This window comes from Sinocyclocheilus rhinocerous, unplaced genomic scaffold (genome assembly GCF_001515625.1).
Source record: "Sinocyclocheilus rhinocerous isolate Xijiao unplaced genomic scaffold, SAMN03320098_v1.1 scaffold1965, whole genome shotgun sequence".
In the NCBI taxonomy this organism is placed as follows: Eukaryota; Metazoa; Chordata; class Actinopteri; order Cypriniformes; family Cyprinidae; genus Sinocyclocheilus; species Sinocyclocheilus rhinocerous.
Window position 1 is genome coordinate 90,038 of NW_015625577.1, and position 26,546 is coordinate 116,583.

Here is a 26,546-nt window from a genome sequence, read left to right on the forward strand (position 1 = left end):
AAAGCCTGCTGATTTTACGTTTGAAAATGATGAAAATTCATCTTTAATAAAAGAAGTAAATATTAGCATTTTATTTTTAAGTTTACTATAAAATATTTGTATTTGTATTTAATACTCCCTTTTTATTTTAAAATATAATAGTATTATCACACTTTATTATTTAGTTTATTATTTTATTTAAAAAAAACTAAATAAATAAAGTGTAACAATATTATCACTACGATTAATTAGTTTTTTATAGTTGTATTTAATGGGTTACACTATGTGCAGTGTGAGGACCAAACCAAATCTCCAGGTTCTCTTATGAGAACCAGGCTGAAAAACTTATGTGCACCCCTGTAAATACTTAACTACAAATTAAGTAAAGTTTTAATGGTATGATAATCAATTAATAATGCATTAAATATTTTGACCTTTTTTTTTAGATTTTATTTAAAACTACATTTTTCAAACATTGCCTTAATTTTATTTTTAACTGTAAAAGTTGCTAAATATATTCAGCCCACACAGACTTGTTGCTGCTGTAGTTTTGTTACTCTGAATCACTCAAAGCACAGCTCTGTTTTGACATCGGCTTGTCAGATAGTCGTTCCGTCCATTGCTACAGTTGAATCACCGTCAATCATAGCAATGACTGGCAGAACAATTTAGCGGATTCACTCGCGCAATTTTTTTACACTCAGGTTTGTCCTTCTTGAAACAGCATACGTGGACGGTTGGTCCTGATATAATCAATAACTAACGACACAATCTCTTATTTACAGTACATTATTTACAGAACATTACAAAAATCAGATCAGAGCTGATTCTGACTAACCTACAGTAAACACCTGATGATCACAGAGATGCCTGTGATTGGCTACAATACTCAACGCTGCAAAACACGTTGTAAATAGAAACGTCTGGTTTTGTAATTCGAAATCAGAGCGCGCACACAAAAACACACAAGCGTTTGAAAGCGAGTGACTTCGAGCGGGCACAGAATTGAGTTGGTACGACTGGAACTGTTAAAGGTTGAGAGCTGCTGGTTTAGGTGAACCTCCACAAATTTCTGCAGACAACTGTCAGACTCTAAAATAGTAATATCTCAATATAACTAAAAGCAGGGTTTCCACGGGTCCTTAAAAAGTCTTCAATTTAGTTGTATCAAATTTAAGGCCATTAAAAAGTCTTAAATTGTACAAGAAAGTCTTAATTATGATTTCAGGAGGTCTTAAATTTGGGGACGGAAAGACCAGAATTGCGATATGGCTTAAAGGGATACTCCACCCCAAAATGAAAATTTTATCATTAATCACTTACCCCCATGTCGTTCCAAACCCATAAAAGCTTCGTTTGTCTTCAGAACACAATTTAAGATATTTTGGATGAAAACCGGGAGGCTTGTGACTGTCCCATAGACTGCCAAGTAAAATACACTGTCAAGGCCCAGAAAAGTATGAAAGACATCATCAGAATAGTCCATCTGACATCAGTGTTTCAACCGTATCTTTATGAAGCGACGAGAATACTTTTTGTACACGAAGAAAACAAAAATAACAACTTTATTCAACAATTCGTCTCCTCTGTGTCTCTCCACATCACCGTAGCGCCATTTTGGTGAACATCCGCTGAACGCAAGCAGCGTACGCTCTTCTGTGTCAGCCGGGACACACCGATACGTTTTCTACGTGTATTTGCGCATTGATTTGAACGAAAACAGCGCATCCGCGCAGCGCGGCTGACACAGAAGAGCGTACACAATTTGCGTTCTGCTCATATTCTACAAAATGGCGCTACGGTGATGTGGAGAGACACCGAGGAGATGAATTGTTGAATAAAGTCATTATTTTTGTTTTCTTTGTGTACAAAAAGTATTCTCGTCGCTTCATAACGTTACGGTTGAACCACTGATGGCAGATGGACAATTCTGACGATGTCTTTCATACTTTTCTGGACCTTGACAGTGTATTTTACTTCACAAGCCTCCCGGTTTTCATCCAAAATATATTAAATTGTGTTCCGAAGACGAACGAAGCTTTTACGGGTTTGAAACGACATGGGGGTAAGTGTTTAATGACAACATTTTCATTTTGGGGTGGAGTATCCCTTTAATGTGACGATTAAACTTCAAAAAAGGTTATGATTTCATTGAATAATCACGAGCGCTGGCGTTTCAGAGTCCGGTGCTGCTGCTTTGTTTACTGCCGTTACCGGGTAAACAATTATATTTTTGCTGTTCCGAAAGCGCCTCCTGCTGGCAGAGAATGCATGTGCATTTTCAATAAGCCTGTTTTATTGGAGTAGGGTATTCCTGCAATACTGGAGGCTGCAATTTCAGGACCGCGTTTCTAGGACCCTATTGTTTTTTATTTTTTTATTATTTTATTTATTTATTTATTTTTTTTGTGTGTAGCCTATGCGGTACAAATCAGTGAGTTTATTAGTACATAAATACATTTGAAATAATTTGAATACAAATGCTAGTTTACAACATCCAGCAGCACAATGAACTGTCTTGCACAGCTAAATAGGCTAAATGGAGATTGCTGACACCCCCTCGAACACTCAAGTTCACGCCAGCTCTTACATTAAAAATAAGACGGAAATATAAAAAATTAATAGTTTCCATGGATCTAGTCTTTGCATCTGTTTGTTTGATGTTTGAATCAGGTCTCCTCTGTTACAATAGAATTGGCTAGATGGCACTGTCACAAAAAATAAATAAATAAATAGGGTCCTAGTAGAACTGCGGTCCTGAAACGGCAGACTCCGGTATTGTAGGAACACAGTATGGGGTTGTTTTTGTTCAGACCAATGTGAAAATCAACCCATGTTTTTACCCTGCAAACACACAGAGCAGTAAATGTGAACTGGTGGATCGATAAGAAGATAATGCATTATAAAAATCTAAACAGTAAAATGTATTTATGTTATTTAATTAATATACTAATTTATTGATAACCATTGTTTAAATTAATATAATAATTAATACTTTTGACTCATCCATTTTATTAAAAATGGTTTAAAGGCTGAAATGTGAAGTGTATCATTTTATAAAACTTTTTGTTTTTGTAAAAACTTGTATCTGTAAATCATGCTTTTTACAGTTTAATGTGTTACTATAGACAGTGCCCTGCCCCGCTCATGGTATTAATTTTATTTGTGCAGGTCTTAAAAAGTCTTAAATTTGAGCTTAAAAATCCTGCAGGAACCCTGTAAAAGGTTTTGCTGAACTGTTGACGTGCTGCTGTTTTCAGATGCTGGCTGAGGAGAAGTCGATCTCTGGCCGTTACGCCGAGGAGCGCGACCGCGCCGAGGCCGAGGCCCGTGAGAAAGAGACGCGCGTGTTAGCGCTGGCCCGCGAGCTGGAGACCCTCACTGACCTGAAGGACGAGCTGGACCGGACCAACAAACTGCTGCGCGCCGAGATGGAGGACCTGGTGTCCTCTAAAGACGACGTGGGCAAGAGCGTAAGACGCTTCCCTGTCGTCAGAGACCGTCAGATGATCGGCGGATCGGTGGATATCTGACGGTGTTTGTGGCTCTGTCTCAGGTTCACGATCTGGAGAAGTCAAAGCGCTCGATGGAGCAGCAGCTGGAGGAGATGAAGACGCAGCTGGAGGAGCTGGAGGACGAGCTGCAGGCCACCGAAGACGCCAAACTGCGGCTGGAGGTCAACATGCAGGCCATGAAAGCGCAGTACGAGAGAGACCTGCAGGGACGAGACGAGCTGGGAGAGGAAAAATAATAAATGTTTATTATATGATATAATTTACATTATAATACATTACATTATATATCTGTTTAATCATTTAATCAGACTTGATTAATCAATAATCAAGTTTAATTGGTGATTAATTGATGATGGAGTTCGTTGTTGATTATTCTGGTGTTGTGTGTTGTGTGTTGTGTGTCAGGTGCGTGAGATGGAGCTGGAGCTGGAGGACGAGCGTAAACAGCGCACACTGGCGATGGCGGCGCGGAAGAAGATGGAGCTGGACCTGAAGGAGCTGGAGGCCGCCATCGACCAGGCCAACAAGAACCGCGACGAGGCGCTCAAACAGCTCAAGAAAGTGCAGGTTCGTCTCTTACACCATGAGCTGCTTGAAGGAGTTGAATGTATTGTCTGTCGTAATGGATGTCATGCTACACAACATCACTTAATAAAGCAATAAGCCCCAAGAAGCCGTGGTTTACAGTGAATTTATAACAGCTAAGGGGCGTTGTTAGGTACGACGCGAAGCAGAGTTATAAAACCACCTTAGCTGTTATAAATTCACTATAAACCACGGCTTCACGGGGCTTATTGCTTTTATAAAATGGTTATTCCATACGTAGTAAGGTTTCACAGAATAAAACGGAGCAAATAAAGTGTAATGATATTAATAAAAACAGTATTCTTTCACCAAACAATGTAGTTCCTCAGAAACAGTTGTGGTTCCAACAAAGTGGTTGCCGAGCAACACACAGAAGTAAACAAAGGTGTATGTTTGTAGAGTAATTTACAACAGCTTCGAACGCGGCTCAGCCAATCAGAATCAAGGACCGGAGCTATCCGTTTTATAAAACAAGCTTTACGAAGCGCCTCCTGTAAGCCGTGTAATGATCAGAGCTGCGTCTGTGCTTCAGGCTCAGATGAAGGACCTGCTGCGGGAGCTGGAGGACACGCGTCTGTCCCGCGAGGAGATCCTGGCTCAGAGCAAAGAGAACGAGAAGAAGGTGAAGAGCATGGAGGCCGAGATGATCCAGCTGCAGGAGGTCAGTGTGTGTCTCTCTCCTCAGAGAGCTGAGTCTGCCGTGGCTTCTGTCTGACGCCAGTCTGTGTTCATCTGCAGGAGCTGGCGGCTGCAGAGCGAGCGAAGAGACAAGCCCAGCAGGAGAGAGACGAGCTGCAGGACGAGATCAACAACCAGGCCGCTAAAGGGTGAGCAAACATCACGCTGATGATGCATACGTCTTACTGGAAGAAATCAACAATACTATTACAATACTGAAGAGAAAAAAAATATTTTTATTTTTAATTATTTTTATGGAAGCTTGTTTAATCCAACCAAAAATGTTTTAGAGTTTAAGGAAATGTAATTCAGAAATACCTGGGGGGGGATTAAAATAAAACAATATTTTCCAGTTTTATGAAGGTTATTGCTTTTTTTCTAAAAGGCATATAAATTATAATGAAACGGATTTGTACAAGATATACAAATAAATAACAATAATTTTTATTTATTTATTACTTTCCTCAGTTTTATTTTATAGACCATTTCAACCTAAAATAAAATAGTTTTTGAGGAAATGTGATTCAGAACTACTGAAAAGAAAAATTAAGAAATAATAATAATATTCTTACAGTGTTTTTGAAGATTATTGATTTTTCTTTATGATTTCCCTATAAAAATGATTACATAAATTCTAAAAATGAAATATAAATTATAATGAAACAGAGTTATAAATACTTTAAAAACACTTTTTGTTATTTATTTTTATATTATTCACACTACTATTTTAATATTTTATGAAATATTTTTAATCCAAACACTAAACTAAAAATACTACAAAGAAATTGTCCATTGTTATGAGAAATATTAATTTTTATATTCAATTGATATATAAATTAGAATGAAACGTATTTCTGGAAAAAAACTAATTGAAAACCCTATTTTTATTTGCTCTTCTATTTTATTCATTTATGGATTTATGATTTTATTTATTTATTTATTTAGGAAATATGATTCACAACTACTGAAAAAGACTTAAACATTCTTATGTTTTTCCAGAATATTTTTGATTAATGTAACAGATATATATTATAATAAAATAACTGAATAAAAAAATCAGTTAAACACTTGGAAGTAAATATTTTTCACAATTCACAATTTTTAAATGTTATTTTATATTTTATCTTGTATTAGAACAATTTTTTAAAACAAAACAAACCAAAAAAAAAATAAAAATAAAAGACTTTTACTTGAAAAGAAGTGTTCTATGATTATTTAAAAAAATACACGAGGCACAATTTTGCACAAACACAACTAAAAAACAGTAGTTAAAATTGGCAGATTTCTACTGGCTGACATAATCTGGTATAATAAAGCAATAAGCCCCAAGAAGCCGTGGTTTACAGTGAATTTATAACAGCTAAGGGGCGTTGTTGGGTACGACGCGAAGCGGAGTTATAAAACCCACTTAGCTGTTATAAATTCACTGTAAACCACGGCTTCACGGGGCTTATTGCTTTTATAAAACGGTTATTCCATATACGTAGTAAGGTTTCACAAAATAAAACAGAGCAAATAGAGTGTAATGATATTAATAAAAACAGTATTCTTCCAACTAGGGCTGGGAATCGATTCCAAAAAGAATCGATTCCTCGGAATCGATTCCATCAAGAGGAATCGACTCCTCATTCAGAGCCTTTCTCAGTTCAACAAAGCTTATCTGTGGGTGCCTTCTGATTAGTTTCCTCATTCGGATTGATAGTTTTAATGAACCAGTTCAAAAAAACGATTCAGAGGTTATTTTACGGTGGAACTGGCTTGTCCACAATTTTGAGCGCTGCACGACAGAATAGATCATGACGTGATCGAGGGTCTTGATCTTATTTCCATCTAAAGTACAATTTTTTTTTTTTTAAACATTTCTATCAGCCAATGATAATTATAAAAGAAAACGTCCCGAGCATAGATCAGTGGCTGAGAGCGCATCTGATTGACAGATAAACCACGAGCTCTATCAGTTATTGTTCATGTTCTGCTTATTTTGTTTCAGTGTACAGTTTGTTAATTTTGTGCAAAGTAAACATCATTCAGCTGAACTGTGCACATTTATTTTAGACACTTCATGTCTTGTTCAATTCATGCGATAAACGCATGTCCCTGCTGAGCCTTTGTGCTATGACTAATTTCACGGGCAAAGCAGACAAAATTACAATTTATGTATCGTCATTTTTTTTTACAAATAAAGCTTCATATTATGAGAAGGATACTTTCTACGACTTTTATCCTCCAGTCATGGTGAGATTATAGGTTCCTTCAATCTAAAAAAACAAGAATCGAAAAAGAATCAAAAACAACAGTGAGGAATCGGAATCTTGGAATCGAACAGCCCTAGTTCCAACAAAGTGGTTGCCGAGCAACACAGACGTAAACAAAGGTGTATGTTTGTAGAGTAATTTACAACAGCTTCGAACGCGGCTCAGCCAATCAGAATCAAGCACCGGAACTATCCGTTTTATAATGGCCCATAATCCATTGTGTTTGTGTGCTCAGCTCTCTGGGCTCGGAGGAGAGGAGGCGTCTGGAGGCGCGGATCGCTCAGCTGGAGGAGGAGCTGGAGGAGGAGCAGAACAACACGGAGCTGGTGAACGACCGGCTCAAGAGAGCCCTGCTGCAGGTCAGGAGCGCTGAGAGTCCCGCCGCTCGCGTCTGACCTCCACAGCACGCTCACGAGTGTCTCTCTGTCCGCTTTCTCCGCAGACGGACCAGATCAACGTGGAACTGACGGCGGAGCGCAGCACCTGCCAGCGTCTGGAGGGAGCTCGCTCGCAGATGGAGCGCCAGAACAAGGAGCTGAAGCTCAAACTCACAGAGCTGGAGGGAACCGTCAAGAGCAAATACAAGGCCACCATCGCCGCCCTGGAGGCCAAGATCGGCCAGGTGGAGGAGCAGCTCGACGTCGAGACCAAGTACAGCAACACACACACATTCACATAGAAACAGAAAGATGCATAGGCTGATATAGACATTTTTAGACTGTTTACCATGCAATATATGCATTTTATTATTCGGAAATATACAAATAAATAATTACTCAAAACTGTAATGAAATTTACTTCTAAGTTATGCAATTTAGGTCAACAAATTTAAAAAATGGATACAATTAATAATTAAAGCAATAAGCCCCAGCAATAAGCTTCGCGTCGTGCCGAACAACGGCCCTTAGCTGTTCTAAATTCACTGTAAACCATGGCTTCACGGGGCTTATTGCTTTTATAAAACGGTTATTCCAAAAATTAACTTAAATGATTTTAGCAAATGGCTGCAATATAACAAAGAGTGAAAAATTTAAGGGGGTCTGAATACTTTCCGTACCCACCGTACATACACATGTATCTACAATGAAACATATTTAGACATTTTAGTCTAGTTACCATACAAGATATGTATTTTATTATTTAAAAAAATATACAAATAAACATGGATACATTAAATAATTGTATTTTAACTAAATTAAATGTACTTTAAATTTCAGATTAAAATTAATGACAATACAGCTACAAATAATACATATACATTCATTTACATAGAAACTTATACAGATATTTAGAGATTTTAAACTATTTACCACACAAGTTAGGTATTTTATTATTTGGTAAATATACAAATAAATTAATACATTAAATTAGAAAATAACTCAATAAATGAAATTTACATTGACATATAATTAAATTAGAAAATAACATTTATTTCAAATTTCAGATTAAACACACATCAATTACCTACTAACTTGTACATTTAGATCTAAAAATAAAAATGTATACAATTGGTAGTTTGTCTATTTTTTATTAATACATAGATAAAAATGTGCAGTTTTAGACTACTTACCATACAAGATATGTTTTACAATTCAGAAAATATACAATAAATATAATTACATTAGAAAATAACAGTTTTCAGATTAAACACCATTAAACATTTAGGTCAACAAATAAAAACGTACACAATAATTGATCTGTTTGGGAAAAGCTCAAAGTAATGGATGATGTTTGTGTTCAGAGAGCGCCAGCAGGCCTCAAAACTGGTGCGTCGTGCGGAGAAGAAGCTGAAGGAGGTGATTCTGCAGGTGGACGACGAGAGACGCAACACGGAGCAGTTTAAAGATCAGGTGATGCTCACCACAAACTCTGTGCTCAAGGTTCAAGTTTAGTGATGCTAACGGCTGTTTGCCATCGCCTGCAGTCTGAGAAGCTGAACAGCCGCATGAAGCAGCTGAAGCGGCAGCTGGAGGAGGCCGAGGAGGAGGCGCAGAGAGCAAACGCCAACCGCAGGAAACTACAGCGGGAGCTGGAGGACGCCTCCGAGTCCGCCGACGCCATGAACCGCGAGGTCAACAGCCTGAAGAGCAAACTCCGGTAAAACACGCTGAAAACACAGCGGCACGAGAGATATTAGAATTGCTATTATTAATCATTAATTTAATTAATTAAAAATACATTTCTTTTTACATTTCATCAGAGTTATTGCACATTCACATCAGTGTTATTAAATAGAACTAAAATAACTTATTAAATAATAAACCATTAAAAAATACATTTTCATTACTCTTAGCTATTTTCATTTCGTTTGACTTTAAGTACTTAAATTAGAAAATAAAAAATTAAATTAATAAAAACTACATGGACATTAAAAATCTATATTTCTAATTTTTGTTTAGAATTTAGTTCAACTAAGTACTAAAATAAATTAAAAATCTAATAAAATTAAAATTTATATAGACTTATTTAAAAATAATCTCATATATTTTTAGTAGTTTAAGTAAAACCATAAAAAAATAAATTTTTGTTAACAAAATAAATGTTAACTGAAATAAAAGAAATTATAGCTACAATTTCACATGGCTGCCAGAGCATATTTGTAATTTTTGTTTTGTTTAGTTCGGAATTACATTTACAAGTTGAATTACTAAAATAGCTATTTACTAAAACTGAAATTTAGTTAAAAAATTTAATTAAAAACTAAATGGACATTAAAAAATGATTTCCTTTTAGTTTAATTTGAAGTACTAAAATAACTACAACTAATAAAAATAACAAAAGCACAACAACGTGACTAAACATTTAACTAAAATTCAATTGAAAATGGAAAAGTTAAAAATAATGACTAAAATTTTTTTATTTTCTCAAAGGCTTAAACAGTTGGACATTAAAAATCTATATTTCTAATTTTTGTTTAGAATTTAGTTAAACTAAGTACTAAAATAAATAAAAAATCTAATAAAATTAACATTTATATAGACTTATTTAAAAATAATCTCATATATTTTTAGTAGTTTAAGTAAAACCATAAAAAAATAAATTTTTGTTACTTGAAACAAAATAAATGTTAACTGAAATAAAAGAAATTATAGCTACAATTTCACATGGCTGCCAGAGCATATTTGTAATTTTTGTTTTGTTTAGTTCGGAATTACATTTACAAGTTGAATTACTAAAATAGCTATTTACTAAAACTGAAATTTAGTTAAAAAATTTAATTAAAAACTAAATGGACATTAAAAAATGATTTCCTTTTAGTTTAATTTGAAGTACTAAAATAACTACAACTAATAAAAATAACAAAAGCACAACAACGTGACTAAACATTTAACTAAAATTCAATTGAAAATGGAAAAGTTAAAAATAATGACTAAAATTTTTTTATTTTCTCAAAGGCTTAAACAGTGAAATTCCTAATTCCGATGATGTATTAATTTATTATTCTATTTTTCTATAGTTCTATTGTTTTATCCATTTCTCTATACTTTCAATTTTTCTAAATTTTTATACTTTTATTCTGTTTTCCTATAATTCTGATTAATCGGGAATAAAGTATGTTACCTTACTGAGGCCTGCATGTGATCGAATGCGTGTCTGACATTGAAATGTGTGTGTTTTGTGTCCAGACGCGGCGATCTGCCCTTCACCATGCGCCGCATCGTCAGCCGCTCGGGAATCGAGAGTGACGAAGACCCGGAGGCCAAGACCGAAACCCTCGAACCCAAACCTGAGTGAAAGAAGCCGAACCGCAGCGTTCCCTCGCAAACACATACACACAAGTCTCGGACGACAACGTCCTTGAAAACTCAGAGATACCTTGTCGATTTTTGATATTTGTTCTTATTCTAGTGCCATAGTGTATTCGCGCACACACAATGGTTCTCCTGACAATCACACACATGACCGCTTCACTCACACCGAGGACCAAATTTGTGTTTTCATGTCATCGTCTAGAATAGAAAAAGAGCGGAATGATATTTTTGTAAGGACGCATTCCGTCATTTGTAGTCCCGATTCCGGATCTATTTTTCTAACTGAAGGAAAAGGATTAAAAGATGGTAAAGAAGAGAACTTATTTGAAGGGGACCAAGCAAAATTGCTTTCTACAAAACTATTTTATTCATACATTTTTATAATGGTATAAGGATGAACATAGCGCTCGCTCTCTTGCACCTCTGCTGGTAAATAGAAGATTGAGATTTACAGATAGTATCTACAGTTACGCTCTTGGGCTTCACACACGAATAAGGCATTTAGTTATCAAACCAGCACCGAAAATATTACACATTGTCACGCCACCTTATATGCACATGAATTGGGGAAAGACGGTTTGTTTCGAGCAATAAAATGAACATGTTTTATCAGACTGTTGATTGGCTGATTGAAGGAATACAGATGGAGTAGGCAAAGCACGAACTCATTTAGACATGGCACTATGCACTATCGCCTTAAATCTACTATTTGGATATTTTCTGTTCCTCTTTTCCTTCCAGTATATGTGTCTTTATTGATGTTCAGGGCATGAAGGGTGGAGGGTTGACGGTTTCTCTCACGCACACACTGTAAACGCTGAGCACGGCTGTGCGGGGGCGGGAATCCGCCGTTTGGCGGGAGTTTTTAAAAAAACATGGAACACCTCCATGGCTACCTCTGATCACGTTTAATACTCTGTGACATCATATTTGATTATTCTGCGATCTGTGTTTTCGGAACGATCTCAGGAGAACGGATTTGAGCGGACCCTCCTCGAAGCTCGTGCTCAGCTTCTGCTTTTTTCCCGCTCACACTGCTGGGAAGTGAGAGAAATGGACTATTATTGATTATGTATGGATAGATAGAGCATTTCTCTCTCTCATTCTCATCGTCTCCCAATAATGACTTTGTGATGTTGTGTTATGTTCTCTCTCTCTCTGCAGCTCCTGAATGATATCTGGAGAGATTTGTCATGAATCGTTGGTATAATGATGCAATAAAATGGCTTTTTCAAAACCGCTTTAGCAAGTGTATGCGCTCTTTGTCTTGTTTTGTCCTGGTTTTTCTAACATTAGTTACAGTTAAAGACAAAATAACTAAATTCAGATGCCTGGACCAAATTCTTAAATGACCCCACTGCCGTCAACTATTTACCGAAGATTTTTAGTCCTATAAAATAGCTTACGTCAGCATCTCGATCACCGACGAATGTCTTAGTTTTTCCCCAAATATTTATTGATAATCTTTCTGAAAGTCAAAATATATTTTCTCTTTCTCTTTTATTTAGCCAGTCAGACAAAATCCCGCGCGTCACAGTGTTGATTAAACCATTTTTCAAAATATGTGAATGTTTAATATGGAATGTAATGTGTAAAAAAAAAAAAAAGATAAAATAAAAGAGTATTTCACTTATTTATATCAAGGGCGTAGGTTTGATTTTGATATTGGTGGGGACATAACAGCAGACAGCCCCCCCATCCAACTACTACAATATTTTGGCATTTCTTGTAGACCAACATACTCATAATTTATTTTTAAAAAAGAGCTTTTTATGTTAGCCTATTCATCAGACAATAATTAGGGTTCACAATTTTGATTAGCCTAACCAGCAACATTACAGCAGCACCAGAGTACTGGGTGGCTTAATCACGCTGTACATCACTTTATTTTAAAGGGGTCATATGATGTTGCTAAAAAGAACATTATTTTGTGTATTTGGTGTAATGAAATGTGTTTATGCGGTTTAAGGTTCAAAAAACACATTATTTTCCACATACTGTTTACAGATCTTCTTTATGCACCAAGAGCTTGTAACACTCCAAAGAGAAAGGAAAACTTGAAATCGCATCATATGACCCCTTTAATATTAAATATGAATTGGACCAACGATGATTCTGAAAGAAAACCTTCACGCGCATCTGATTGACATAAACTGCACGCTCTTATTTCAGTGTTGGTTTTTATTTTGTGGATATTTCAGTTGTGCACATTCAGTTTAACAACATAAGTTAAAGAGGGTGAATTTTATCATTCAGCTGAACTCTGCACGTTTTAAACACTTTGCCTGTTCTTACTCCGCCCATGAAATAGCCTATGTGCGTCCTTGAAAGAGCGCAGATTTACTTTAGCTTCTCAGGTAATATCATGACCTATTTAGATGCCGAAATTACAACAGTGGTAACACATATTTAATTGTTTGATCAAAATTAGTGCAAGGGACAATTTAGTAATCGCAGGTTAAGGACATGTCAAATTCGACGCTCTTAATTTATATTCACCGTCAATTAGGCCTATGTTAAGCAATTGTTACGTTCCCACTTTCTAGTCTAGATTCTAGTCTAGTTTGATCATTACTGATGAAAATGCTTTCTTTTACGAGTTCTTTGAGAATATAGATATATAGAATATGCTCATGAAATGGTCCAATAATCTGTTTTTCACTGAGATTTTTTTTATTTTTTTTTACAGGTTTATTATTTTATTTTGTGAGAGATGAGCTTTGTTGTAGCTATGTCATCATTCTCTCATTTATTAGATGCATGCTTCATTCATTCATTCATTTTAATAGGCTAATCTGTTAGTCCTAAAACTTCGGTTTAGAATTCTGCTTTAGATATTTTGGATAAACTGTATTTTATATAGTTGCATTTATTATTTCTCAACCGTTACATTTGGTCACTGGTCTTGCAGACGGTATAGCTGACCAATCAAATCGAGTTTACTACGCACCTTGCTTTAGACCCCGCCCCTTTCTCTTCTACCTACCTGTGGAGCGCGTGCGCAGCAGGACAGACCGCAGCGCTTAACTGGACCGACTGGTGCTCACTTGACTTCTTCTATTTCTCTTCGTTCTTCTTTATTGTTCTTATTTCTAAGATTACTAATCACTTGCGAGGCCGAATATTTTTCACCCTTGCAACATTTATTGAAAACATAATTTTGTGACGCTGAATGATGCTCATGAGCATAGAGAAAGAAAAGGTGAGCTGATCTATTTAAGAACAGTTTAAACTGTAGTTTATACCTTACTATTTCTGACTGAAAAACTCAAAAGCAGCGCGCTCCTCACCTGGGAAGCGCGCGCATAATGAGACGCACGGTGCACACTGATGGAATAATAAACTGTGTGTGTGTGTGTGTGTGTGTGTGTGTGTGAGTGTGAGTGAGTGTGTGAGTGTGTGTGTGTGTGTGTGTGTGTGTGAAATTGAGATGCTTCAGTTATTCATTCTCAGATCACTGTTGTTTTCATCTTTAAAAAAAGAGAGAAAAGAAACAAAGTTCAGCGATAAACTTACTGGCATACATTCGTTCTCTCGCGTATTGCGTATTCGCTCGCAAGAGCATTGAAATATTGTTTTTTATCAACTCATCCAGCTTTTGCGAGCGAGCGAAAAGTTTGCAGGGGAATGTTTTGCGAGAGAACGCAAAAGCATTAAAAGATGTTTTTTGTTAGATGTTTTTGTGTTTAAAGATGTTAAATGTGTTAATACAAATGGGTGATGTGGACATCAATTTAGTTGAAATGTATCATTTTGTCTGTTCTGCAGTTTCCCTCTGAACTCTGATATTCTGCCTTGATCCGCTCACCTCAACTTGCTCCATGTTTATAGGTCATATATCAGTCAAGTTATCTGGTTAGTGATACGGCAGTGTGACTGGTAGTTACCGCAGCTCTGACTGTGCAATATCTCAGCTCACGCGGTTTAATATTGTTCATTGATCATAGTTACGGGAATATGCGGTTGAAGATCTGAGCGGGCTCTTTTCAGGGAGTTCGTTTGTTGTTGTTGTAATGTTTACTTGAAGCTTTTGCAGAAGCGATGCAGCCAATTCATTAGTCAATCCTCTGAGGGGGGCGGTCTTTAGCCGAGCCTCTTGTTTTCCTGCATTCTGATTGGTCCGTGTGAAGCAGGGCTCTGTTAAACTAACCCTCATAGGGCCTTTCGCACCGCTTTAGTTCCAGAACTAAATGTACAGTACTAAAGTACTGGGACGATTTTGCGCGAACTATTTCCCAGTACTATTTAAAGGGTTGCATTCGCACTGAGAGTGTGTACTAAAGAGTGACGTAAGCCGTTCGACAGCGTCGTCATTTGTGCGCGGTGTTCAACAACAGAAACAAAGAAGAACAACATTAACAACAGGAGGATGGAGGACGCTGTGATCGGAGCTGAACTGATCATCTCAAACATCATGGAGTTCTCACTGGTAAGCTTCTGTGTGTTTGTATTTTAATTGCTTTTTGCAAACCTGTACACTTCTAGAAACACGTTTTGACACGCTGAACTAATGTTTCTTATATTAGGCCTAGCTTTAAAAAAAGAGAAAATAAACACAGTTCAGCGATAAACTTACTGGCATTCATTCGCTCGCAAAACTTCAGCATTCTCTCGCGTATTGCGTACTCGCTCGCAAGAGCATTGAAATATTGTTTTTTATCAACTCATCCAGCTTTTGCGAGCGAGCGCAAAGTTTGCAGGGGAATGTTTTGCGAGAGAACGCAAAAGCATTAAAATATGTTTTTTGTTACATGTTGATTTGTTAGATGTTTTTTTGTTTAAAGATGTTAAATGTGTTTTTTTTTCGTACCATTTGATGTTTACGGTAGACACGGAGAAACTTCCATCATGTCCAGTTAGGGTCTCTGTACAGTAGACCATGAACACTATGCATCAGAATATAGGCTATACAAGTAATGTAATATAAAGCAAAATACAAATGGGTGATGTGGACATCAATTTAGTTGAAATGTATCATTTTGTCTGTTCTGCGGTTTCCCTCTGAACTCTGATACTCTGACTTGATCCGCTCACCTCAACTTGCTCCATGTTTATAGGTCATGTATCAGTCATGTTATCTGGTTAGTGATACGGCAGTGTGACTGGTAGTTACCGCAGCTCTGACTGCGCAATATCTCAGCTCACGCGGTTTAATATTATTCATTGCGTATGATCATAGCGGGCTCTTTTCAGGGAGTTCGTTTGTTGTTGTTGTAATGTTTGCTTCAAGCTTTTGCAGAAGTGAAGCAGCCAATTCATTAGTCAATAGTGTTGGGTCGTTCTTGAACGAACGAATCTTTAATGTGACTCGGGAAGAACGAGTCGTCTCGGGGAGTGATTCGTTCAGTAGTCAATCCTCTGAGGGGGCGGGCTTTAGCCGAGCCTCTTGTTTTCCTGCATTCTGATTGGTCCATGTGAAGCAGGGCTCTGTTAAAGGGGTCATATGATGCAATTTCATTTTTTCCTTTCTCTTTGGAGTGTTATTGGGTTTGCATGGTGCTGGTCAAAAGAGGTGGGGCTGAGCAAACACCCTCAGTTAAACGGTAGATGAGAAACTTCAGTTAAATCCAGCAGGAGACCAACTGAAGCTCTGCTGAGTCATGCTTTACATCACAGATTCATATCATTAACTTATGAAATCATTTCATTTATCAGGGTTTATATGAGGGCCAAAATAAAAATCAAACCAGTTTTGGTTATTTGATATATGAATACAGTTTTTATTAATATTTTGAATTAGTTTTTATTTTTATATTTTCCTTTTTAATTTTAGTTTTTAGAAATTGTTTTGTTGTGTTTTTATCGTTTTCATTAGTTTTTTAATGTTTTATTTTTATTTCAGTTTGTTATTTTAGTAACATTCAGTAATTCAGTACTTAATTTAATAAAATTTTGTTCTGTCATGACAACTCTCAGAGGGATTGGCATGGTAATGTACATGACAATGTTAATGTATTTGGTCTTTTGGCGGAATAGATCTGCTACGCTGCTGCTGCCGAGACTTGCTACTGCCAATACATCCACAACATGCTGCTGTGAGCATGTAAGAAATATTGCTGAAAAATGAGAAATGTTGCCATGGCAACTAGATAAAATAAAACAAAATTTGTTTAAATATGTTGCTTCCACATAACAGGTTTCTCTCTTTCTGTGTGTTCGATTTAGGCTCATCCGGCTGTGAAAGCCTTCATGTGCGGCTCTCTGAGCGGGACGTGCTCCACTCTGCTCTTCCAGCCTCTGGACCTGGTGAAAACACGTCTGCAGACCCTACAGAACGGCGTCCAGCACGGGTCAGTCCACATACGGGACGAGGCTTCAATCTGGCTGAATGAGTATTAAATGAACTGTCTTCTGTGCCTTAGGTCGGGTCGGGTCGGCATGGTCACGGTGTTTGTGAGTGTCCTGCGCACAGAGAAGCTCCTCGGACTGTGGAGAGGCGTTTCGCCTGTGAGTGTCACACCTGATTTGGTACCTTTGGATGGCGATAAACTGCAGAAATAATAATAATAATAATAATTCTGAAAGGTGTTTAAATGATTTAAACAGACATTCAGATTGGTGTATTTGCTATGATGTTCAACACAGAGCCAAATACTTAAATATTTAGACTTAATAGGCTATTTATTGATACCTCTGTTATGTTTGTTTGCATGGTTATGTTCTGTATTTCTGTCTCCGCAGTCGTTTGTGCGCTGCATTCCAGGAGTCGGCATCTACTTCAGCACGTATTTCACTCTAAAGCAGCGTTTTTTTGCCGACGGGGCCCCGGGGCCCTTACAGGCCGCACAGCTGGGAGCCGGAGCCAGATGTGTTGCGGGCGTCTGCATGCTGCCCGTCACCGTCATCAAAACACGATTTGAGGTGTGTGTGAAAAAAATTGGGTTTTTTAAAAGAAATTAATACTTCTATTCATTAAGAATGCATTAAATTCTTTTATGCTGTTCTTTTAACCTTCCTATACAAAGAATCCTGAAAAATAAAATGCATCACGGTTTCCACAAGCAAATCAGCATATTAGAATGATTTCTGAAGGATCATGTGACACTGAAGACTGGAGTAATGATGCTGAAAATTCAGCTTTGATCACAGAAATAAATTACATTTTAGAATATATTCACATAGAAAACAGTTATTTTAGATTGTAATAATATTTTAAAATTTTACTGTATTTTTGATCAAATGCAGCTTTGATGAACAGAAGAGACTTCTTTCAAAAACAGCTTACAAACCCTAAACCTTTGTATATCTGTACAGACCGGCATATCCCTAATCTGTACACACTGTATGACCTATAATATAGCGTATGCGTGTGTCTCAGAGCGGCCGCTATAAGTACAGCAGTGTGTTCGGAGCGCTGCAGTGTGTGTGTCGGACGGAGGGACCGAAGGCTTTGTTTTCAGGTCTGACTGCCACGCTGCTCAGAGACGCGCCATTCTCTGGGATATACGTCATGATCTACAGCCAGGCCAAATACACGCTGCCACGAGGTTTGTGTGAGAATATACTGGATGCACTTCAGCTTTACATATGTGTGTGATTTAAGTAGGATTTCAGCATTCTAAATGGTTAATTTTACAAAGAAACTTCTAGCTCATATTTATTTTACGGAAACAAAATTTTGCACTGTGATGTTTGTATCTTAAAGAGTCCCTAAAGTGACATGGGGGGATTTGCTTTTTTTTTAGAATTAAAAAAAAAAAAAAAAAGTATTTTTTTTATATATATCTTTTTTTTTTTTTTTGAGCCGTTTACAGGCGAATGTAATATATCTTGGGCAATGCAAAAGTGAACGCACAGGTTTTGCAAGCGAACATAAATTGCTTGCAAAAACTGCAAGCGATTTATGTTCATTTTTTCCATCACCATATTTGATGAGACATCAGGCAGCAAGAATATTGCTCTTGGTCTACAAATGTTTCTTCATAAGAGATAAAAAGCATGATGTTGGATTGTGTAACAGCCATGTGGATCAGACTGTACTGATGTACTATCTCTCTCTCGTTCAGAGATCAGTCAGTCGTCTTACGCTCCGTTAGCAAACTTCAGCTGCGGGGTTCTGGCTGGCATCCTGGCCTCCATTGTAACCCAGCCAGCAGATGTGGTGAAAACTCACATTCAAGTGAGTCCAGACGTCTTCAGCAGGACATCAGATGTGGTGCAATTCATTTACAAGGTAACAGATGCCCTGATTCTCCCGACATGTACCTCTCTGCTGCTTTAGGTTGGCTCTCAAATAAAGCAAGAAGCAACGCAGCTCATCTAATCAGATCAGACCCAGAACTATTTGTTTTACAATGCTACTGTATTAAGTGAAAAAAAGAGTGAAAGCATATTTAAAAGTGAAGTATGTCATTTTCGCACCACCAGCATCACCAAACAGAAGGACAAAATTAATGACTGTTTTCAAACAGGTTTCCACAAACACTTCCACCACCTGCCAGTGTAGTTGTATCCAGCAAAATGCTGGGTTGTTTCAACCCAACTTTGGGTCAAATATGGACTAACCCAACTTTTGGGTTAAAAATGTAATGTAAAAATTTTACCCAATGGTTGGGTTAGTCCATATTTGAACCAAAGTTGGGTTGAAACAAACCACACTCTAAAAAATGCTGGGTTGTTTCAACCCAACTTTGGGTCAAATATGGACTAACCCAACTTTTGGGTTCAAAATTGAATGTAAAAATTTTAGTCCATATTTGACCCAAAGTTGGAGTGTGTGAATGACAAACCATTCCATTTATTTTATAAATCTCATATTGAAGAGGCCCAAATGGAATCTAGACATTTTTCAAATTTTTGGAATCTGAGGAATTTTACAGAATGCAGATTCAAATGTGAAGACTTTGACCCAAATTGATTGTTCCTACACTCTAAAAAATGCTGGGTTGTTTCAACCCAACTTTGGGTCAAATATGGACTAACCCAACTTTTGGGTTAAAAATGTAATGTAAAAATTTTACCCAATGGTTGGGTTAGTCCATATTTGACCCAAAGTTGGGTTGAAACAACCCAGCATTTTTTAGAGTGTAGGAACAATCAATTTGGGTCAAAGTCTTCACATTTGAATCTGCATTCTGTAAAATTCCTCAGATTCCAAAAATTTGAAAAATGTCTAGATTCCATTTGGGCCTCTTCAATATGAGATTTATAAAATAAATGGAATGGTTTGTCATTCACACACTCCAACTTTGGGTCAAATATGGACTAAAATTTTTACATTCAATTTTGAACCCAAAAGTTGGGTTAGTCCATATTTGACCCAAAGTTGGATTCAAACAACCCAGCATTTTTTAGAGTGCATATTAGATCTGATTAGACTAACCTGAAATGTTATTGTTAGCAAAAAACACAACTAAAACTATTCTGAAACATGAAACTGAAATAAAATAAAATATAAACATTAGATAAAAAACTAAACAAACAAAGAATCTTGAACTAGGGTCATTACAAACAAACAAATAAAGCTGGAATTAAAATGGAAACTGAAAATAGTAATAAAATAATGAAAATGTAATTCTAGCATTCTATCTAAATTCTATCTGTTTGTCCGTCAGGAGCACGGGTTGGTGGGGTTTTTCCGTGGCGCGGTTCCTCGCTCGCTCAGGAGAACCATGATGGCGGCGATGGCGTGGACGGTGTACGAGCAGCTGATGGCTCAGATGGGCCTCAAATCCTGAGACCGATCACAACCACATCACACACTGAACCAAATCTTCACACGGGACGTCTGATGTTTTAGTGTTTGACTCGGAGATCCTCGACGGCGAGGCTCATGTGGATCAGAAAATCCGATTGTTTAACTGACCGTGATCTGCGCAGTTTTGAGTTTCAATGAAAACACAAATGTGAACTTTAAAATGCACTTTAATATGTCCGCTCGGCTTCTCTTGTCTACATGTGCACTTTATGAGAGGCTTTAAGACAGTCATATGTTTGCTTTTATAGTCTTTTTGTTATGTACATCTATTTGACCAGAGTTAACAGGAGAAGTGCTAACAATACAACGTTTCTAACATCGTCCAGAATAGTACAATTGTTATGTTGAAATTTAAATATGGTTATGACTGACAGGATAACTTTATATGTTGTGCAACCAAATAAAATAGTTAAACACACGAGACTGAGAAACAAACAGTTTTTTACAGTCTGATTGAGGGTCATCGGCCGAAATGAAGACTTTCTGAATGAAGAGCAGATAAGAGCGCTGACCTCCAGCCTCTTACGCAAAACCCTTTAAACGAGTCAAAGGAGAGTACACAAACTATTACAAGACAGCAGTGATTACATGTGACATGCTGAAAATGTGTAATGCTTTAGATATGTTTGTTTGACATGTTCAGTAGCCTATTGCAACATAGAGAAACACTTGAATAAATATTCAGTAAAACTACTGTCGCTTCCATCATTCATATTCTTGCTACTTGAGTGTTTCATGTTTCTGATATAATAGAACATTTAAAAAAAAAAACTTTTCCAAACATTTTTCATTTGTAAGTTTCAAAGCAGCTTTACCTACATAGGCTAGTGTGCCATAGATTCCCCCAAATAACATATTCACTGCAGTTACCGCTGAAAAGGAAATAAATTGGTGTAAACGCCAGCAAACCCTGAAGGAAATTAATTTAATTTAATTCTGAATTTTTGTCATTTTAATATAATAATCGATTATATTAATAAATAGCATTCAGATATTCATATTTATGTTAATTTTATAAATTAAAATATTTTAATAACTTTTGTTATTTTAATAAAATATTTTTAAATTCAATTATATTTCAATTAATTTTTATTTACAAATACAATTTTACTGCAGTAACAATAATAATGGCATTGTGGAGGAAACTATGAATATAATGCTTACTTTTGTATAAGTTAACATCGTTGTCTATGAAAGTCTCTTTAGCAGCGAATTATTTGTGGTTTTCTGGGGGTTTTCAGAGGGAACAGAACATCTTAACCCAGTAAATGAGGGACGTGATGATCGTGCTCTAGTTTCATCCTTATTTACCTGCGAACATCAAATCACTGATTTATGTTTAACCTGTACAAGAACAACCTCATTGATAGCACACAAAAACATACTGTCCTAGTTTCTCAGTTCATTTTCACTTTCACTTCAGTATTTTGAGGATTGCACATATATTCAAATCAAATAAACGTTTCTTAATATGAAAATTAAAAACATGGAAACATGTTTGTGCGCTGTGTAAACACTCGTGACTCTGTCATTTAGGACATTGTCTCTCAGCAAACAGAAGTTGCGACAGAATGTACACAGTGTTTAACCGAGGAGTCACTCCGCTTCTCGCCATTGTCTTAATATGGTCTTTGTCTTAATATGGACAATCCATCCCGTGTGTCTTAATATGGTCCACCCGTCCGTCACAGCAGCGCCATCTAGAGCAGAGGACAGAAAACACAGTAAAAACACAACACTGAACACAAGCGCCATCCAGCGGCGAGAAAACACAGTACAGCAATAAAAAAAAAAAATTTTGTACACATATACCTCTTAAACTCAGTATTTGCCTAGTTTTCAATAATGTGAGAAGTTAAAAGTATTGTAAATGTAATGAGCATTAATTGTTCACATTTTGCTGCATGTTTTAACACGTCATGTTTTAAGTCTGTGTTACAGGAGCATTTGTTTATAGTTTTCTCTGACCTCATTTAAAGACATCGCTAACATCTCAACCAACATGATTCTCCATGTGTAATATAAAATATGTGGTATAGCAAATTAAAGGGTGGTTTTGCTTGTGTAATGCTTTTACTGTAGATCAGGTGACTACTGGAATCAGATCAGCAGCGCTTGGAAACGCAGCAAATACTGTCAGATCGAGAATTCAACTAAAGAGTAAAAAAAAAACATTGAACACTTGCAGAAATCGAATTTGCGCGAAACGCTCTGTATGGGGTGATTTAGGTCCAGGCAAGGTCAGAGTCTGACTCATGAGTTCACAGCTGACTGTGTTTTGCTTTTTAAAGGAGAGTGTATTTAAAGAGTGTTCAGTTCCCTGTTTCTTTGTCCGGTATTGTTGATGTCTACTTCCTGTGCTACGTGTGATTCCCTGAAAGATAATTAAACTCCTTGGTTTTGTACTCTTGGTCTCCTGGTTCCTTGCTCCGTGCTCCCGCACCGTAGCACCCCGTGACAGAATATCGGACCAAAACTTAAAGTAAGCAGCCCCTTTCTCCCCGGTTTTTGTTTCCGTTTTTGAAAAGTTGTTTTTTTTGTCCTGTTCATTCCACTCGTTTCTCCCCATCCCAAATGGAGGAACGAGCAATGTTCATCACAATGGCTCAGGCGAGCCCAGACCCAATCGTCTTCACGAGGGCGCTTGTGCCGCTCGCCCTTGCCAGCTCCCTCGAGGGGGAAACCCTCACAACGCTGTTCCGGATTGGGATGACATACCATCAGCCCACGGAGCTCCCAGACACCACCAACCTCGGCTGGAAGGAGCCAGTCATCCGGTGTCTGGAGAGTCTCCGATCCCAATCCGGAACCCCTCCGCCGGCTGTTCCCGAGTCAAGTCAGCCGGCAGTTCCCGAGTCAAGTCAGCCGGCCGTTCCCGAGTCAAGTTCTCCGGCCGATAATGTGGCAAGCCCACCGGACGTTAATGTGGAAAGCCCACCGGACGTTCATGTGGCACTCGCTCCAGTGTCGGCTCCAGTCCCAGAGCGCCCTCCAGTGCCCGCTCCTCGTAAGCGCCTCCCAGAGCGCCCTTCAGTGCCCGCTCCTCGTAAGCGCCTCCCAGAGCACCCTCAAGTACCCGCTCCTCCAGAGCGCCCTCAAGTGCTCGCTCCTCCTGAGCGCCCGCCAGAGCCCGCTCCTCCTGAGCGACCCGCCCCGAACGGGTACCACTCCGAATGGGCCCACTGTCCCGTGTCTGTCCTGAGGGACCTCCAGAGCGCCCACCCCCCTCCCCTTCTGATGTTATGAACCAACGCACTAATCAGGCCAACCGCACCTGATACCTGTTGTTGCTCATGTCTTGCGGTCTCAGTTCTGTTTCGTTCTTGTTGTGAATTACCTGTTGTCGTCGCCATTCCTGGATTCCCTGTGGCTGTTCTGGTAGCCAGTTTGCACCACGCTGCCAAAGTCTGCCACTTTGTCCTCGCCGCTCTGTAACATCTGACCATTTTCATGTGCTATTTCCTGTGTTTATGTTATTCTTACTAAACACCTTATTTGATTGCATTCATTACTGGATCCAGTTTGTTATTTTCCCTGACACTGTTTATAGAACATTACGTGCATAGTTCCATTCTATTGGAACATTATGAGCATAGTTTCTCTACCTTCTTTTCGGATCTTGTCCAACCACATTACAAACAAAAAACTCTCCTAAAAGTTCAGTGCTTTGATTGCATTCATTACTGGATCCAGTTTGTTATTTTCCCTGACACTGTTTATAGAACATTACGTGCATAGTTCCATTCTATTGGAACATTATGAGCATAGTTTCTCTACCTTCTTTTCGGATCTTGTCCAACCACATTACAAAACACAAACTCTCCTAAAAGTTCAGTGCTTTTACTATGTCTTAAAAAAAAAGCTTTGGCTGATTCAAGGCTGATTTTTTCCCCCTGCGTAGTGCTTGTGTTGAAAAAGATTAATCTTTATAGAAGTCACATGCAGTCATAATTAATAATTGTATGATAAAATAACTGTTGGATTTGTCACACAATTTCTGTATTTGGATATAGTATTTTTAAACTTCCATTGTAAGATTCCATATAATGATATAGTCAGTATATTCCATATATACGATGAGTCAATGCATTAGACAACAGCCAGTCTCTCACATTTGCCACATCATGATCTAGTTATGGCAGTGGTTCTTAATCCTGGTTCTGGGGACCCCAGTTCTGCACATTTTCTGTAGTCATAAAATAACCCACTGAAATAAACAAGTTACAGTAAGTCACTCACTACAGAAAAACCTGTTTCTTAAGTATGTCATCAAGAGGATATATAAACCCTTCAGTTCATAGGAGGAACTTGACTGTCAAGCTGCAGTGAGTATCATCTCTCTGTCTGCTTTCATATACAGTGAAATGGCAGAAGCCAGTATCTCATGGGCTGAGGATCAGTTCAGCTGTTCAGTGTGTCTGGATCTGCTGAATGAACCAGTGACAATTCCCTGTGGACACACTTACTGTAAGAGATGCATCTCAGGTTGCTGGGATCAGGAGGATCGGAAGGGGATCTACAGCTGTCCTGAGTGCAGACAGACCTTCAGTCCGAGACCAGTTTTAGGTAGATGTGTGGTGTTTGATGAGATGGAGAAGCTCAAGAAGACGAGACTTCAAGCTGCTGCTGTACTGACAAGTACTGACAAGCAGTGTATGATGTGTTTGATGGATGAACACAAAAATTATAACACTGTTTCAACTGCAGCGGCCTCAAATGCTTAGAATAATACATAAAATGATTCCTTCAAGGAGATTAGACCAGACATCTGGGTCTTACCATTTCTACCAGATCCCAGCCTGTCACCTAGGTGGACTTACTGCATTTACCCCCAAACTCCCAGGGAGACTACAGAATAGCCAACAATCTGTCTGCCTGGGGCAGAGTCTCTGACAAGAGTCTTGACACTTCCCACTGGTCACAGAGAGGAAGTATGCAAACTAAGGTGCTTCACAGAGAATCCTTCAACTCGATAGTATGTAGCTCTCAAAGAGGCTCATAGAGCCTTCATTTGACCAAAACCAAAGCTCATATAAGGCAGCTTAAAGGGAGGCAAGAGAGCCTGACCGCAGGACAGCGCTTGATGGAGTGTAATACCCAGCATAATGACTCTCTAAATTGAGATGAGTACTGAATCTAAATCGAGATGAGTACTGAACCCTGTGCACATGGTAGAGCTCTTGAGAGCTCTAAACAACCCTCTAAAGTGAGGGGAATACTATTATGCTCACCAGCTTAGGAAGCGGTGTACTCAATACGACAACCATCTGAAGCGAGGGGAGTACTGCCAAGCTCAGCCGTAAGGGCGGCTCATCAGGGAGTTCCACAGAGAGCCTAACAGCCTGACTTACCTGCATCACAGAGCTCTAGGGAGTGGAGTACTTTGCATAACAACTCTCTGAAGTGAAAGGAATACTAAGTACACTCTAGGGAGCGGGGTGTTCTCTAAGCAAGAGGAGCAATATCCATGCTCAACCTATGGTGAAATTAGAGCTCTCAGAAGTAAGCACTCAGTGCCACAATCCTTATAAACAAGGAAGTGTGATCAGTTCACCTAAAGGATGGCTTATGAGGGAGGCTTACGGAAAGCCTAACAACCTAAAACAGCCACAGAATGGAGCTGTAGAAAAAGGGCTCTAGGGAGTGGTGTACTCATAAAAGAACCCTGTACAGTGAGGGGAGTACTGCCAAGTTCGACCTCCAGAGCACTCTGTCCGGGAAGGCTTACATAGAGCCCGGCAACCTGACACAACTGCAGAAAAGAGCTCTAGGCCACCTAGAGGACGACCTTAAAGACAGTATATTAAAGAGGCTCGAGAGAGCCTTGCAACCTGACACTACTGTCTAATAAAGCTCAAAGGAGCGAGTACTCAATGTAACGACCCTCTAAAGTGAGGTGAGTACTATGATACTCACTGTCTTAGGGAGTGGAATACAAACCAACACTCCTGGAGTGAAGGGAGTACTGTCAGACCTGACCTTGAGGGCAGTTTATCAAGGAGGCCCAAGGGCCTAACAACTTGACATCACTGTACCGCAGAGCTCAAAGGTCTTGACAATCATGGGAGGCATCCTTCTTTTTAGG

At 38.3% G+C, this 26,546-nt stretch overlaps 2 protein-coding genes across 3 annotated transcripts in view; both read left to right on the forward strand.

Annotated features, from left to right (window-relative positions):
* The window catches only part of LOC107751969 (myosin-9-like), a 66,503-nt gene extending 54,498 nt beyond the window's left edge, over positions 1-12,005 (forward strand). Inside the window, exons 31-40 of the mRNA XM_016567783.1 lie at positions 3,240-3,452; positions 3,536-3,727; positions 3,879-4,061; positions 4,612-4,740; positions 4,818-4,906; positions 7,248-7,371; positions 7,455-7,663; positions 8,754-8,862; positions 8,937-9,109; positions 10,639-12,005. Coding sequence (XP_016423269.1) covers positions 3,240-3,452; positions 3,536-3,727; positions 3,879-4,061; positions 4,612-4,740; positions 4,818-4,906; positions 7,248-7,371; positions 7,455-7,663; positions 8,754-8,862; positions 8,937-9,109; positions 10,639-10,747 — 1,530 coding nt within the window. The 3' untranslated portion in view covers positions 10,748-12,005. The remainder of the gene's footprint in view (positions 1-3,239; positions 3,453-3,535; positions 3,728-3,878; positions 4,062-4,611; positions 4,741-4,817; positions 4,907-7,247; positions 7,372-7,454; positions 7,664-8,753; positions 8,863-8,936; positions 9,110-10,638) is intronic.
* Positions 12,006-13,787: 1,782 nt separating this feature from the next.
* LOC107751976 (solute carrier family 25 member 38-A-like) lies at positions 13,788-21,123 on the forward strand. Of its 2 annotated transcripts, XM_016567793.1 has the most exons (8): positions 13,788-13,978; positions 15,155-15,193; positions 16,930-17,054; positions 17,127-17,211; positions 17,446-17,625; positions 18,083-18,251; positions 18,771-18,937; positions 20,319-21,123. In XM_016567793.1, exons 2-8 carry the CDS (start codon positions 15,179-15,181, stop codon positions 20,439-20,441), a joined length of 864 nt encoding a protein of 287 aa, XP_016423279.1. In that variant the 5' UTR covers positions 13,788-13,978; positions 15,155-15,178; the 3' UTR covers positions 20,442-21,123. The 2 variants fall into 2 exon arrangements, with proteins under 2 accessions (XP_016423279.1, XP_016423285.1); XM_016567799.1 differs by lacking the exons at positions 13,788-13,978; positions 15,155-15,193 and having other exon boundaries at positions 16,985-17,054; positions 17,132-17,211.
* Positions 21,124-26,546: the final 5,423 nt, after the last annotated feature.